This window comes from Epinephelus fuscoguttatus, linkage group LG2, assembly GCF_011397635.1.
Source record: "Epinephelus fuscoguttatus linkage group LG2, E.fuscoguttatus.final_Chr_v1".
Lineage (NCBI taxonomy): Eukaryota > Metazoa > Chordata > Actinopteri > Perciformes > Serranidae > Epinephelus > Epinephelus fuscoguttatus.
In genome coordinates, this window is record NC_064753.1 from 26,205,233 (window position 1) to 26,220,189 (window position 14,957).

At 40.0% G+C, this 14,957-nt stretch overlaps 1 protein-coding gene across 20 annotated transcripts in view; it reads right to left on the reverse strand.

Annotated features, from left to right (window-relative positions):
- The window catches only part of LOC125899783 (uncharacterized), a 54,921-nt gene extending 43,454 nt beyond the window's left edge, over positions 1 to 11,467 (reverse strand). For 14 of the 20 annotated variants that reach the window (XM_049594336.1, XM_049594452.1, XM_049594382.1 and 11 more), the window contains exons 1-8: positions 8,840 to 9,594; positions 7,723 to 7,818; positions 7,475 to 7,564; positions 6,401 to 6,992; positions 5,739 to 5,805; positions 3,632 to 3,730; positions 2,708 to 2,791; positions 2,517 to 2,576 (exon numbers count right to left, since the gene is read on the reverse strand). In XM_049594336.1, coding sequence (XP_049450293.1) covers positions 2,517 to 2,576; positions 2,708 to 2,791; positions 3,632 to 3,730; positions 5,739 to 5,805; positions 6,401 to 6,992; positions 7,475 to 7,564; positions 7,723 to 7,818; positions 8,840 to 9,190 — 1,439 coding nt within the window. In that variant the 5' untranslated portion in view covers positions 9,191 to 9,594. The other 6 variants (XM_049594415.1, XM_049594407.1, XM_049594501.1 and 3 more) reach the window with 4 other exon arrangements.
- Between the last annotated feature and the right edge of the window lie 3,490 nt (positions 11,468 to 14,957).

The following is a 14,957-nucleotide window of genomic DNA, read 5'->3' on the forward strand; positions in this document are numbered from 1 at the left end:
AAATGACCATTTTGGGTGAAAATATGTGTAAGAGCACCCCAACAATCAAGTCATCTAGCTCAACCCCTCAAAAACATCTCGTCATTCTAAATATCACTCAAATATCAATGTTACATACACATACATACATCACTATTCAACCCACAGTTGCAGGTTATTTAGATATGCAGACACAATGACATGTTTCAACTGAGCAGTTTTAGAGCAGTACAGTACTCCGATGTTTAAAAATCTCAACACCACCATGTTCTTTAGTAATAATTGGGTGTGACATACTCAACTCTCCAACATCATGCTCTTCTTTCAAGCGAACATGTAAAGTGTGTTTCTGCCATGGCTCCAGCTCCTCTTCTTCACACTCCAGTTTAAGTTCAGACGTTTTGTAACTGTAATAGAAGACAACAGACTGACACATCTGCTTTATGTAATATACAAAGTCTTTCAGCATTTTAACATTGTAGTTCTTCCAAACAATCTAAGTGTGTGTGTATGTGTGAGTGAACAGTGCTCCTGCCTGCTTCTCCAAACTGGGGGCATGCCAACCAGCACCTACTGCAGGTGACACACTGGCTATCAGTACCTTATTCAACCCACTTCAAACAGCACAAACTATCCCTTTATATGGGCTATTTATGATTCATCTTATTTCAGTAACTCTAATATCACTGCATCTTTTCATGTTACCTTTAGCACAGTGTTTAGCACAGTGTTGCATTTCAAGAGGGCTCAACTGACATTACCCCTGCCTAGGGATGGGTACTGAACGAGCCCCGCGGCTACATTCTTCAAGACTGCAGTATTGATAAGCTCTGACCTTTACGGTTCTGCTATCGGTACTGGAGCAGTCGCGGTTTTTTTTTGTTTGTTTTTTTTTACAAGATAAACGTTATCTTGCACATTTATCTCACCAACTCCGTCAATTATCCGTCATTGTATCATAATTTTCGCTGTTCTCCCTGAAGACAGAGATCTGTGTCGCTCACCCTGGCTGCCTGCTGTGTGTACGAGGAGAGCAGGGGGGCGGGGCTGTTGTTCCAGTGACACACACACACACACACACACACACACACACACGACAGCGCATACACCAACTCAAGCTCGTAGCCTACCTTTAGATAGATAACGATGGTGGAGAGAGCCAAACGGTCAAAAGTGTGGCTTTACATTACAAGAGTTGTCACAAGTGCCACAAATGTTTTGCGTGTAAGGGCGGCAACACTAGTAATTTGTCAAAACACCTTGCGAATGTGCATCATATTCAGACAGAAAGATGTACAGGGTTTGAGTGCCCTAGCACAGCTAGTTCATTTATGTCCAGTCCAGGTTTGTAACATTATGCTAGCAGCCAACACGTGGAGTTAATAACCATTAGCTATTTTGCGACCCTATTTACTAAATAGGGTTTCCGGTGCAAGATAACGGCTAACCGGCGACGGAGAAGCCTGCCTCCAGGTCCAATATTTTCCTCTTTGTTGGTGTCATGACTGTCCAGAAGTACCTGAACAGCCGAGCCATGGCGGCACACAGGTATGTGACGTGTCAGAGTGGAAACGAGGAGTTCACATTTCTCTTTGTGGCAGGTAACGGTCCACAAACCTCAGCGCACTTTAGGGACTGTTCTTTACTTGTCAGGGGAGGAGGGTGGCTGGTTGATTTTTATTTTATTTATTTATTTTATTTTGATCCTCCCCATGTTCATCACTCATTGATGCTGTTTTTGAAGTATGAATAAGTCAATCAGTAATTTATTCCATTGAAATATCATTGATGTATTATAGAAAAGTGATTTATCTTTTTATAAATGACAAAAGGCACATCTGCCTCATTTTTGCTGTGGTATTGTAATACTACTCAGAACCATGATACTTTCACTGGTATCGTACCGTGGGTCCCAATGACAACACTATTATTTTATGTATTTACATTTCAAGTTGTAAAAAGTAAAATGTTTTGTTCAAAAACTATTTTGTTGCATCATGAGAATTGAGAAAATAAAGCAATTTATGATCTTAATTTGTTTTTTTCTTCCTCAAAAAGTATCGATAAGAGTACCGTTAAAATACCAGATCGATAAGCAGTATAGATAAGAGTAGTAGTAGTACCGTTAAAATCTTAACGATACCCATCCCTACCCCTGCCTGAACTTGTCAAAGGCGTGGTCTTACTGGACAGGCTGCTTTGGAAAGTAACCCTAAAATTAATCTGTGTTGAGTGTATTGCTGTTAATCCAGTTTTAACTTCCACAAAAGGATTTCAGAAAAATAAGTGATATACAGATGTCATCTAACAAAACATGTACCTCTGAGGAATTACTGGTACGTAGATGTCTTCATCACAGCTGTTGTCAGCTCCTGGAGCACTCAGCTCAGTTCTGTCGACAACGTTTTCCGAATCACTGTCAAAGTCAGATCTGTTTGAAAAAAATTAAAATAAATACTAGAATCAAATGAGCCACAAAAGAAAAAATTAAGATACAACATATTTCCTGTATAATAAAGAATAAAGAATAAAATTACAGTCTGTTCTTCACACTGTTGCATTCATCGTCGTCAATGGTGACCTCCATCTCCTCAAAACTGAAAATGACAAATTACAGAGAGGACACCGAGTAAGATAAGAGGGTGAAAATGTATGTTAGGAAAGTTGATATAGGACTGACAGACATAAACTTACTGAAATGTAAATGATCAAAAAGATCAATACTAACCTGTCCTGAAGCCCGTCCACCTCTGACGCCAAATGTCTGGTTTCACTCTGATGTTCAACATCCTCTTGCTGGTGCCGTTTACCGCTGCAGACACATGTTGAAAGTCATTAACAATTCAAAAGTTGTTCCAGACTGTGGACATTAGTTGTCTTATACCGGGTTCACATTGGACGTGGCAGTGAGCACCCAGGCCGTCTCACTGTCTGCAGCAAGAGTTTCAGCATCTGGTCTAGGTTTTCCCGCCAGTGAACCTGGCAAGAAAACATACTTAAGGGGCGTCGGTAGTGTAGTGGATAGTGCCGGCGCCCCATGTACAGAGGCGATGCCTCGCTGCAGCGGTCGCAGGTTTGACTCCGGCTTGCAACCATTTGCTGCATGTCACCCCCCCCGCTCTCTCCCTCACCCCATTTCACTCTGTCCTATACCTTAAAGGCAAAAGCCCAAAAAATAATCTTTAAAAAAAAGAAAGAAAAAAAAAAAAAGTATTGTCAACAATATAAAGTGTGTATTAAATATGACATTAATGATCTGACTATGTTACATGATCAATATACATCCCATGCTTACATGTTTGTCAGTTGTGTCTAAACAGAGAGCAAGAGAGACGAGCAGAGACAGAGCTCTACATGTGATTAGAACAAAGCAGAGAGCAGAATGGCTAGCTGACCAGTGCAGAGAAATGCGCCTCTGGTGTGAACAGCCAAGTGACTGCTGATGGGCAGCTGTGTCACAATTATATATCCAGTGTGAACCCAGTGTTACACCCGTGAGATTAACACAACGTTAAAACCTGTAAAATATATTGTGTGATCTGATGCAGAAGCCAGAGTAAGTCAGTGCATGCAAATCAATACCATACCATAGGAGGGTGTTCTGTTCCTATAAGTGATGTGTAAAAAACAAGGCAAGGTTGTGACTGCTTACCTTTCAGAGGCTGATAGATGTACAAGTTTTGACGGTGCAGTTGGCACTTGCGTTGATGTTCCGGTAGAATTCATCAGTGTCGAGGATCTCATCTCATAACTGCAAAAAGAAATCTTGCCATTAGAAAAATGTCATGTAAACATGTTAAGCATGCAAATTTACCCCTGGCTTAACACCTGAGATACAGGTCATCCTCATGTTTACCTGGAAGACTTTGTCTACAAGAAGATCTTGGTTTTTTTTGGACAGCTATCTCTATTTGATTAAATCAACCCTTAAACACTGAGCAACATCATAAGTGTTTGTGTCTTCAAATTTAAAAATAGAAAAGATCTGTGGTTATTTGAAAACCTAGCTGTTCTTCATCTAGAGTATAAAGCTATATTATCATACGTTAGCCAATTACAAGCTCATATACACCTCATGACCACACAATGGGGAAACGTGGCTCTCAATTAACATGGAGTCTCTAAAAATTTTATATGCCACATATTCACTGCATGGTATGGCTTGATTCACCTTGACAAGAAGGATCTTTTTCTGGTTTTCTATTTGCAAAAGTTGCAGACAGGATCTGCTTATTTTTTGGTACTACCTTGGTTTGCTTTTAAGCGAGCTGAGCTAATAAAAGAGGGTGGAGTTAAAACACTGCAGGCTACTGATTGGTCTGAGAGTCGTTACTGGAACAGCACAGGACATCCTGCACAAACCTGCTATTTTTAAATAACCAAGCTTTCATCAATAACAACCAAATTTTTTAATCACCCAACCAAGATTTTTTTTCCCCCAAAATGGCCGCCTGCAAAAACACGCAGGCATTCGCTTGCAGACATTCGCTTGTTTGGTGGCTGACGAGAGGATCCAGTGGCATGACATGCTTTGTTACTGTCACGTTGAAAATGATATCATGGCTATCCGCAGTGGAAAACATATTTGAGGAAAGAACCTTGTACCAAAATCAAACCGAGTTAAGCAGTACCATGCAGCAGAAATTCTTCAGAGTTTTGGTCAGAATTCAACAATTTAAAAAAAGCTTTGGACTTTTTAAATATCTTAAATTTCCTGATGTACCCTGAAGTGTGCTGCTCATATTCAATCAATCGACTAATCAATTAGTAAGGTTTTCTTAGATAAAACCTTACCAATTTAAGTAAGTTTAAACAATTTAAATAAGTTTGTAATAAGTTGTCTACCATAAGTCTTTCTTATGATAAATGAGTTATTTGTGGTCAATAGTTGTAAAAAATACTCACATCCCCAGTATCACAATATTATTCAATGATATGACAACAAATAAAAGTCACGGAGTTTCAAGAAAATCACGGCACACTGTTTTGTTGTGTAGATAAGAAACCTAATATGCCTTTATTGATATTTTTTTCACTTTATTTTGTGCTAACAGATGAGAATACATGATTGGGCATTTGAAAAAAAAACAAGACACAGCCATGCAATAACAAGCATTACAGATATTAACTGTCTGCATTTAACATTTCTAACAAACACACAAAGATGTACAAGATCAATTTTATCATGGGAGGGGGAGTACAATAAAGTTACTCTCTGATGGGTGCTTGTCCACCGCAGCTCTGACATCATCCTTTTTCTTTTCTGCTTTCTTTTTTTTTTGGTTAATTTATGTGTGAATGCTCCCATGGGAAGTTACTACTCCTGAAAAACTGTGACCTCATACTCCATTACTTGGTGTGAGTAAGACGTTAATCCAGTAAAACAAATTATTCATTTTTTGTAGTCTGTCTCTCTATAACTGATATCCCACTGGTTTACATTTCAAGCTTAGCTAATCTACATTTTTCTTTACAAATGAATTGCTAGTTATTAGTGCGGCACTGCCCACTTTCTTGAAGATCCACACAGCCAATTTAAGGTGCACTTTCCCTTTCAAAATTCTAGTCCCCCAACCAACATCAGATTACCTGCTGGATGTCAATCGAGTCATTTTATTGGTTTTCCATAGTTTCCCTCTGATCCACAGATTTTATACAACAGTTTGACATGCTGATAAGAACTTTCCATTAGAGGTTAATAGATTTCATTGAGTATATTTAGTTCCTCTTTGTAATATAGCCTGTACATGCTGCCTCACCTTGACCTTGATGACAGAGCTCCCTTCTCTCTTCTCCTCAACTTGGCCTTTATTTTCTTCAGAGGATCTTCAAAGTAAAAACAAGAAAACATTCAGTGACAAGTACTGAGATTTTTGGCTTATTAATGTCATGGTCTTTTTCATACTGTTACTAACCAAATTTCTCAATAATTTTAGGTAATAACTAGAGTGAAAGAATAAATATGTGCAACTATACAGTAATCTAAAGGGCCACACATGACACAGCAAAGATATCAGCTAACCGTCAGTATGCATACACGCTGAGGGGAGGTAACCACTCTGTACGCTACTCCATGGGAAAACAAAACTCAACAGGCCTCCCATCAAATAGCCATTAGGAAAAAAAATTAAAAATTGCAAAGAGGACCATAAGGTATTGTGTTCTGTGGTCATTTGCTTGTGGAGGAAAAGAAGAAAAGGGTGACATGAAAAATGAGGAGAAACCACACATGAATGGCAAAATCACAGATTCACTAAGTTTAACAGTATATGCATATTTCTGTCTTTGTGCTTACACAAACTTTTAGTCGTGAATCTGCAGAGTTTTATGTATCTATCTCCTAAAACAAGAATCAGACAGAGTTGAAGTCTGACACTTTAGTTCTTGATACTGAAACCAAGACAATCACAGCGATTATCACCTGAGATGTGAGGAAGAGTGCCTTCAGGCTGTTGGTGTATGTCCTTCACAAAGATCCCTTCCTGCTCAGTCCTGTTCATCTCCTTCATTTCTGGGTTGAGGTATGCCTTTTGGATTTCAAAAAAGGTTTTATGTCCCATAAAATTCAGGTGTAGGTGTTTGGCCCATTTTTTAAAGTGTGTAAAAGTGGCTCCAGAAAAAAGAACAGAAAGAGTTGTTAGGAGATGGATTTCGGGAAACGCCTCCCTAAGGTGAGGTGATGACATCCATATGCCCCTGTGTCCGCTGAGGCAGCTCCACCTCACCTTCTTCTGTGCCCCGCAGTGAGACACCTTCTTTTTGGTTATGGGCTGTCCACACGTCTGACACTTCTTAAACAGCTCCATCAAACAGCTGTCGTTTACAATAGTCTTTGATTGACTCAAGTCTTTTTCTGTGCTTCTGCCTGATTGTGATGGCGCTGTCGAGCTTAACTCGGCCTCTTTGTGGAAGCTCTCATTCAGACGACCTGCAGATGCCATACTGCACGAGCTTTCACTGAGTTCAGCTGGGGAAGGGGGCTGGGATGAGGTGCTTGGTGCTCCTGAGGCAATCTGGGATAAAAGACAGATTCAAATTCAAAATTAGCTACAAGTAACTGTGTGTGCAACATTTCTAAAGAGGGTTAACAATATGTGCATACATTACTTTTGACAACATGTAATACCCATCTACATATATACTATGCAGGGTTTTTCTAAAATACAATGTAAGCCACTAGAAGTGTGTGGTGGTGTATTTTTATGGATGGCTTTGCCCTCTTCATGCATTTTCATATTGTCTGTGCTCAGGACATTTATGGGCGTGTACCTCCACAGCGCTCATGTGAGGTCAGGGCTTTGTAAAGAGATAGCAACCAGCTGCCAGACTGTAAACAGTGGGCATCCAAGAGACACAGCCCCGAAAAACGCAAATATAGTGAGGGAAATACAAGAGTAAATCTGGGGTTGGCTTTTACTTTAACTTCTGCTTTTGCTTTTACAATCAGTAACTAATAATCTTGCATAGGGCTACCAATGTCATATGTTGTACTTACAAGAATTGGCAGGGAGGGAGAAGGTGATGCAGTATCCACAACAGTACTTTGGACACCCAAGGAAGAAGTTTGTGAAGATGTTATTGGACCCTTGAATAAAAACCAAAAAAATCAAACATGTGCGTCATTCTGAAAAAAAGGGTAGCTGTGTAATACACACACCTCTCCTAACATAAGTTAACCACACGCTAACACATGAGAACAAAATGCTGAATGCTAGAAGCGTACCTTTCCTACATCATACTTACTGAAGCTGACACAGAGGCCCATCGAAACATACTGTTCACAGTGCAAACTGAAACCACTGATGTAGAGTCTTGAGCAGCTGTACTGGGAACCTTAACCTTATTTATGAAAAAAAAAAAAAAGAAAAAGTTTTGACATGAGCCCACTGGTTATTCAGTCATTTTCCACCTGACAGCTTTCACCCAATTTCAAGTTTGTTCTTCTCATGTATTTCCACAAAAATTAATCCCTGGTCAAAGTGAAAAACCCAGAAGATCATTTAACTATCCTAGTTAGTCTAAAGATATTGAAGAATCGTGTAAAGGCTGTAAAAATCATCAAGGCCCCAGTGCACGCTATTATGATGGGCCCTAGTGCACGCTAGTGATGGGCTCTAGTGCACTCTGTATGACAAAAAAATACCAAAGAAGATAAGAAAATATTAATTTAGTTTAATCCTCTTATAGTTTATTTACACTTTATGTAGAATAAGCATATCATTTTGTTAATGGGTTTGCCTTTTTCAAAGGCATATACAGCAACTGGAACGTTTTTGAATTTAATGAGAGTTCCTCTTTGAACATAAGCATATTTTTAAGGTAGCAATCAGTCATAAGGGCCCATTCTCTGCCCAACACATTGCTGGACAGCCCATTATTCTTATGAGCCCCCAACCTTACAGACCCCAGTGCAATCGCACTGCCTGCCTCGAAGGACAGATATCCATGCTAAATTTGTGGAAACTGAAACAATATTGAATTGTTTTATCATCAGATATATTGTGAAACTGTATTGATTTTACATTCTAACAAATTCACGTTATTTTTTTCTTGTGTCATGCAAAATGAGCAAGAATTTGTTATTTTCTCATGTTAGTGATTAAGATATATTTCTTTTATCATGCAGTGGTTGGAATATTTACTATCAGATGATTAAGAAAGTCTTGGAGTATTACCTTTCTAGAAACAGCAGTATGTGTTGTGAAGTGACCGTCTAATAAACTGTGGCCAACTTTCTCCACACGGTTTGCATTTAGTTGTTCACTTCATCTACATCTATCAACAGCATCTCTCTGCTCTCGCCATAGTTGAACAGTTACCTACAAAACCATGTCTCTTACATGTAGAACAAACTATTTACCTGTGTTGGGCTCCTGTCATCAGCTGGCAGGTATGTGCAGAGGTCCTCTTGCTGTCTTCCAGAGAATACAGTCGGAATGACGTTGGACTTGAGGATTTTTCGGGGAGTTGTTTTCATAAGTTCTGCCTGTATGTCCGGCTCGTAGTCTTCCGGTTTAAAATGTTGGCTGCAGACTCGTATATTGCCGTATTTACTCACTGGTGTGTTTTCGTCAAATTTGGGGCTCTGTATGGCCTTTAACCACTTTCTGCATCGCTCCGGGTCTCTGGTGGGCAGAGAGTGGAAGACGACTCCCCGGGACCTGGCCTTCTTGTAGCCCTTACAGCCCGGCACTGAGCACATCCCCGGCATCGTTACAGAAATGAAAAGTAACCACAGAGTAAAAGAAATAAGGGAATTATAGCTGAACGACTGACACCATTTCTGAATTTGGTACAGTGACCGCTCAAGCTATTGGTGAACGTGACGACTGGGCGTAAACTGTAAAGACGTTTGCATTCTGGGAAGCGTAGTACTCAAATGTCAAAATACTGTACAGAGATACAGCAGCCTTGGCGACAGTTACAGCTAGCTAGCTCTGCTTTGTAAATTGTATATGAAAGTGGAAACAGACAGCTTTCCAACTTTGACCCCTTTCCAAAAGGTGTTTCATGTTGGCGCAGCTGTCGCAAAGACAACCGGATCGTTTTCCGTTATCCACGGAGCCTAGCAACTGCCAACAACACATTACTGTTAATAAGAAGGCACGTCTGATTACTTACTGATCCAGCAGGAAGAAAGCCAGATGAATATCGCTTTTGAACCCTCTCAAGTTGCGGAGCTCTCTCCACCGGTTGAATGCCAGTCCGAGGTTCACTCTGGTTCTACCTCTGTTTTTATCACCCTCCCTCTTCGCCTGTTTTGCCTCCTCCGTCATCGGGGCTCTTTTTCTTCTGCGGGGTGCAGTTTTCACAGTTACTTCGGTCGTTCCACCGTCCGCCATTTTTGTACGTCTATAACAGTAACTGCTAAGAACTTTGGGGGAAGCTAATGATAGCTAGCTGGGAGCATGTTATTTTCCTGGGATGGTAGAAACCATGGTAGAAACACAACCCGCCCTACTCTGCCTTTCTCCCTCTGAATGGTCTATCTTGATGTTCTCAACCTAAAACCCACAACCAGAGCCCTTGAATAGATAGATAGATAATATTCTACGGCACTGCCCACAACCAGTCTCACTCCTCTTGCCCAAACCGAACCAATCAAACCAACGAAGGCAACGACAACCAGACAATCAGAGGCAGAACGGGGCGGGTCAGAAGTTGGCTCGCGGGAAAACAAAAGCCTCTTCCTGCTTTGAGTTGTGCAATGGTTGAAGCCATAGGTTGAAGCACTTGTGCGAGCTTTCATTTTCCCAGGAGATCAGTTCGTATCCGGTGACAGACAGACTTGCGTTCTGTAGCCAATATTTACAACATTTACTTCATAGTGATAAGTCAAAGTAAATAAATAAATGAATAAATTAAAATAAAAACTCGTCTATTTCCACTACTGGAAAATACAAAATAAACAGGCTGTCCCATTTTCCTAACACACATTCGCACAAACTTTGGTCACGTGATGACAACAGAACCCGTCTCCATGACATCTGACTCCATCCACCCATAAAGGCTGTGTCCATAGTTACTGTTGCCAAGATATTTTGTCAAGTCCCCTTTTTCTGAGGTCAAAAATGAACCTTTATGCTCCAAATTAAAAATATAACAATGTTAAATGTATGTTAAAGGGTCAGTGTGTAAAATGGGTTGAAAACAGTGACATGAAGCGTTTAGATTCTAGATTGCAGCGCTCACTCGCTCGCCTGTGCTCACCCCTCCCGTTGGCAAAGTTACGGTGGCGTCCGAGGACCAAAACACTTTGTAAAAATGGCGTCGTCCACGACAGAGAGCAGCGTCTCTGCCGGTAACATATCCGAAGCAACGAGCAGTGAGGTGAAGATCTAAACCATATTACGATATGTTATAGGTTAACAGTGAGAGGTTAGGAGTGTTTTATTCCTACTTGTTTTGGTAACACGAGCAAACATTAGCGCAGTAATGCTAAATAAAGTCAGGGCACAGTGCGGCAAATAATCGTTAGGTTGGTAGGATAACCCTTAACGTTATATATTATAATATGCGTTTGCAGTGATTTTGCACAGGAGACGGGGAGAGTAGGGGGAGGAGAGGAGGAAGACCAGGGAGATGAAGAGGTGCAGGAAGGGGCAGGCGACGTGCCTCAGCCATGGAGAGGGAAGAGGAGAAGGGGAGGATGTTATGCCTGTTATGCCTTTGACATAAGACTAAAATTTTCGCAAGTGTTTTACAGTAATTGCTCTATCTGAAGATGATGTGACGTTACGAACTCTACTCCTCACTCCCTACTTGTCGAGTCTGACACGTAACGCTATTATACTACGCGCTGACAAAGAGTAGCATTTATTTTAGTAGTTTACCTGTCCAGCAGAAAACATGCCACTTCAGCGTCGGATTGAAGCCCTTTGTCCTTCATGAACCCCCTCCATCGCTGAAAAACATCACCGATGTTTATTCTCTGCCGCCGCTTGTCCCGTTTTCTTTGCCCCTCTTGGCGTCTTCTTTTCCTCGCAGATGACAGCTCGGGTTCATTCTCTCCTGTTGCGTGGTAAATGTGGTCCATTCGCAAACTTTATAACTAAAAAAAAAACTTTTCACTACTCTCTATCGACGAACCACTAACACTCTGCTGTTTCCTCCTCCTTCTTCCTTCCTTCCGCTGTCTTCTTCGTTGGTTTATTTATACACGCGAAACGCGTTCTCTGGCTGGCTGGATTGTCCGCTCGGCCTGCCGTACATACATTGCGGCGCAAGATGGCGACCTCTCAAGACAATAAAAACACTTTACCCTATTTTTGGTGTAAATCCTGAAGATGACCCTCAAACTAACAGCCAGTTTAAGGTTAATATTAAATAAACAAATTACACATTTTGGAATACATAATGATTTGAATAAATATTTTAAAAAAATACAACTCATCATTATGAAATGTTATATAATCTTTCATATTTCCAAAACTATCTTACTGGAGTTAATTTATATTTCATTATAGATATTGTATTTATTTTAAAGCAAGTCTTTTTAATTTATTGGTATTAGCAATTTTCCCAGTGATGCTTTCATTTCATATCAGTTTTCATGACAGGGTTATCTTCCTACACACATTTTTCAGCCAATCACAATCTCCAAATCTCTCAGCAACTACCAGCAAACCAGACTGACAAGTTGTCACCAGTTAGCTCACTGGAAAGTTGACAGTCAGGAAAAGATACTCTATATTTAATGTTGAGTTTTGGTGCTTTACATTTATTTCTAAGTGTTGGTTAACAGTTTAATTTTCATCCATCCTGATGTTTGTTTTACATATGTTCTATAGTGAACCTATGGAGCAGATAAAGGAATTGTAAAGGGTTACACCACTCAGCCTGTGAAAACAGCTGTATAATGTCTTCTGAGGCTCCAAAGAAGCTTTATCAAATCAGAGAAAATAACTCTGATGAAGTCAAGTCATAGTGATGTCATCAGGGTTATCTCATCCTGGACTTGGAGACTACACATTTTTGTAATAAAAAGTCACTAACTGGGGCCATGGGGTTTGAAAGGTGTCAGCCTTTACTGGGCGGGAAGGGTCCAACAAAAAGAGGTTATTTTTTGGATCCTGTGATTCTGCAGCCTGAATATCAAGAGCCTGGATAACTCTGCCTCTGTTGCTTCAATTTTCATTTTTTTTCTATGCCCATGTGCACTCTGGTTTCACACCTCATGCACTAGAACAGCACCATTATTTATAGTGTATAGCAGGACAGCACTGGCAAGCCAGAGCAGAACACATTTGCTGTGATTTTCCACCAGGGTTTGAGGACAAATTCAAATGTATTTATTTATTCATTTTTACTCCAAATAGGCAGAAGTCCACAATACAGCCAAGATGGCAAAAATGTTCACCATTTTCACTGTAAAGTAGAAAAATAAAAGGGCACCTACATTTTCAAGAGGGTCCAAATATGCCATGGGAGCATGTTTTCCTTCACATTAACTACATGTACATTAAAATGGTCTCCAAAATTACTGCATAATTTGGAAACAACCATTTACAGTAAATTCTAAAATTGTGGTTTGTCTCTTGTTTACTAATTTGTTCATTTCCAATATATGTGAGATAATTAAACATTAAACAATGTAAAAACAATTTGTTTGTCTGGATATTTTCATGAGTGAAGAACATCTGATGACATTTGTGTGATCTGAGTTTGTCCAACAGGTGGCAGCCTGCAATTAATAATACAGGGCAGAGGTGCCTCTCATGGATCCATGTGACAGTGCATCAGAAAACTTGCTTTCTGTGGCAAATTACTTCCTCCTGCATGGTTTTTAGGTTTTGATCTAAAAGTTAAAACATTTTTGTTTTCTAAATAGGCTAGCATCAAAGTTAACTATAAACTCAATATGAGCACATCACTGTCAAGTTCTGCAGTTTCTCTTGTAGAAATTATGTGCTGTGGTGTTTTTACTTTTAATATATTTTGTATGACATTGAGTTACAGGACATGGAATCACACATTTTCATTAAACTCCCCATGGTTTTAGTGAAGTGTCCACTGACTTTTCGCTTTCTTTAAGTGTGTGCAAAACTTGTCTGAAAACACTTTAACTGCTTTGTACAAGTGAGGATACTGCACAGAAAATTCATTGTCCAGAACAGTAATGTGTGATTTATATGACATGATAGGACACAGTTTGTTATGTAACTAATAAGTATCAAGCATCTATAATAAACATGAGTAGTAATGACCATATTGCCATGTTTAAAGGTCAGGTCATTTGCTATTTTAAAAAGTGTTTCCGAACAGGCTTTACTATGACGTACTGTGGAGCTAAATGCATTCAAGCTGAAATCCTGCATACTGTTAACAATATGTTTTCATAATAAAAACTGTGTGAAGAATGTGGAACCTTTATTTTATTCAATCAAGTAGGGATGCACTGAAATGAAAATTTGTGGCCGAAGCCGAATAATATTAAATGCTTGGCCGAATACTGAGTACCAAATACCGAATATCGTTGTTTAGTTTTTCATTAGTTTTTGCAGATGAACCCCCTCCAGATTAGTGTTGTCACGGTACCAAAATTGGATCCCACTGTACGATACCAATGAAAATATCATGGTTCTGAGTAGTATCATGGTATCACAGCTAAAATGAGGCAGATGTGCCTTTTGTCATTTATAAAAAGATAAATCACTTTTCTATAATACATCAATGATATTTCAATGGAATAAATTACTTATTGACTTATTCATACTTCAAAAACAGCATCAATGAGTGATGAACATAGGGGGGATCAAAATAAAAGAAATAAATCAATAAAATATGAATCAAACAGCCACCCTCCTGCCCTGACAAGTCCCTTCATAAGTAAAGAACAGTCCCTAAAGTGCGGTGAGGTTTGTGGGCCGTGAACGGCTCGTTTCTCCTCTGACACGTCACATACCTGTGTTCGGCTGGCTCGGCTGTTCAGGTACTTTTGGGCAGTCATGACGCCAAGAAGAGGATATTATTGGAGTCGACTTCTCCGCGCCGGTAAGCCGATGGCCGCCGTATTTGACAGGAATACATTAACGTTACTGTCTGTGTCTGTGACCCCCGTTCAACCCACAACCGATGGGATTCGCCTTTCGTTACTGCTGGTGGTTGAAATCTGTAGGCTGCTCACACAGCGTGCTGAATGATTTAAGTCTATTTTGCTCACTCAAAACTATTTTTAGTCGCAAATGCGAGTGCGGTTACGGACGGATCGCCACACTGCCGACATTTTAATCCGCCCGTCACGGCACGCTGTTTGATTGCGTTATCAAAACCGCGCCGCTATTATTCGGCCTTGCTTTTAACTTATTCCACCAAATACCGAATGTGTGGTTTTTTTGCAATATACGGCCGAATATATTCGGTTACCGAATATTCGGTGCATCCCTACAATCAAGACACTGTACCACATACCTTATCCTTTTTTAAACTAACGTTTACTAAGCAATCTATGGCATGCTGCCAACAACTCAGAACTCCAC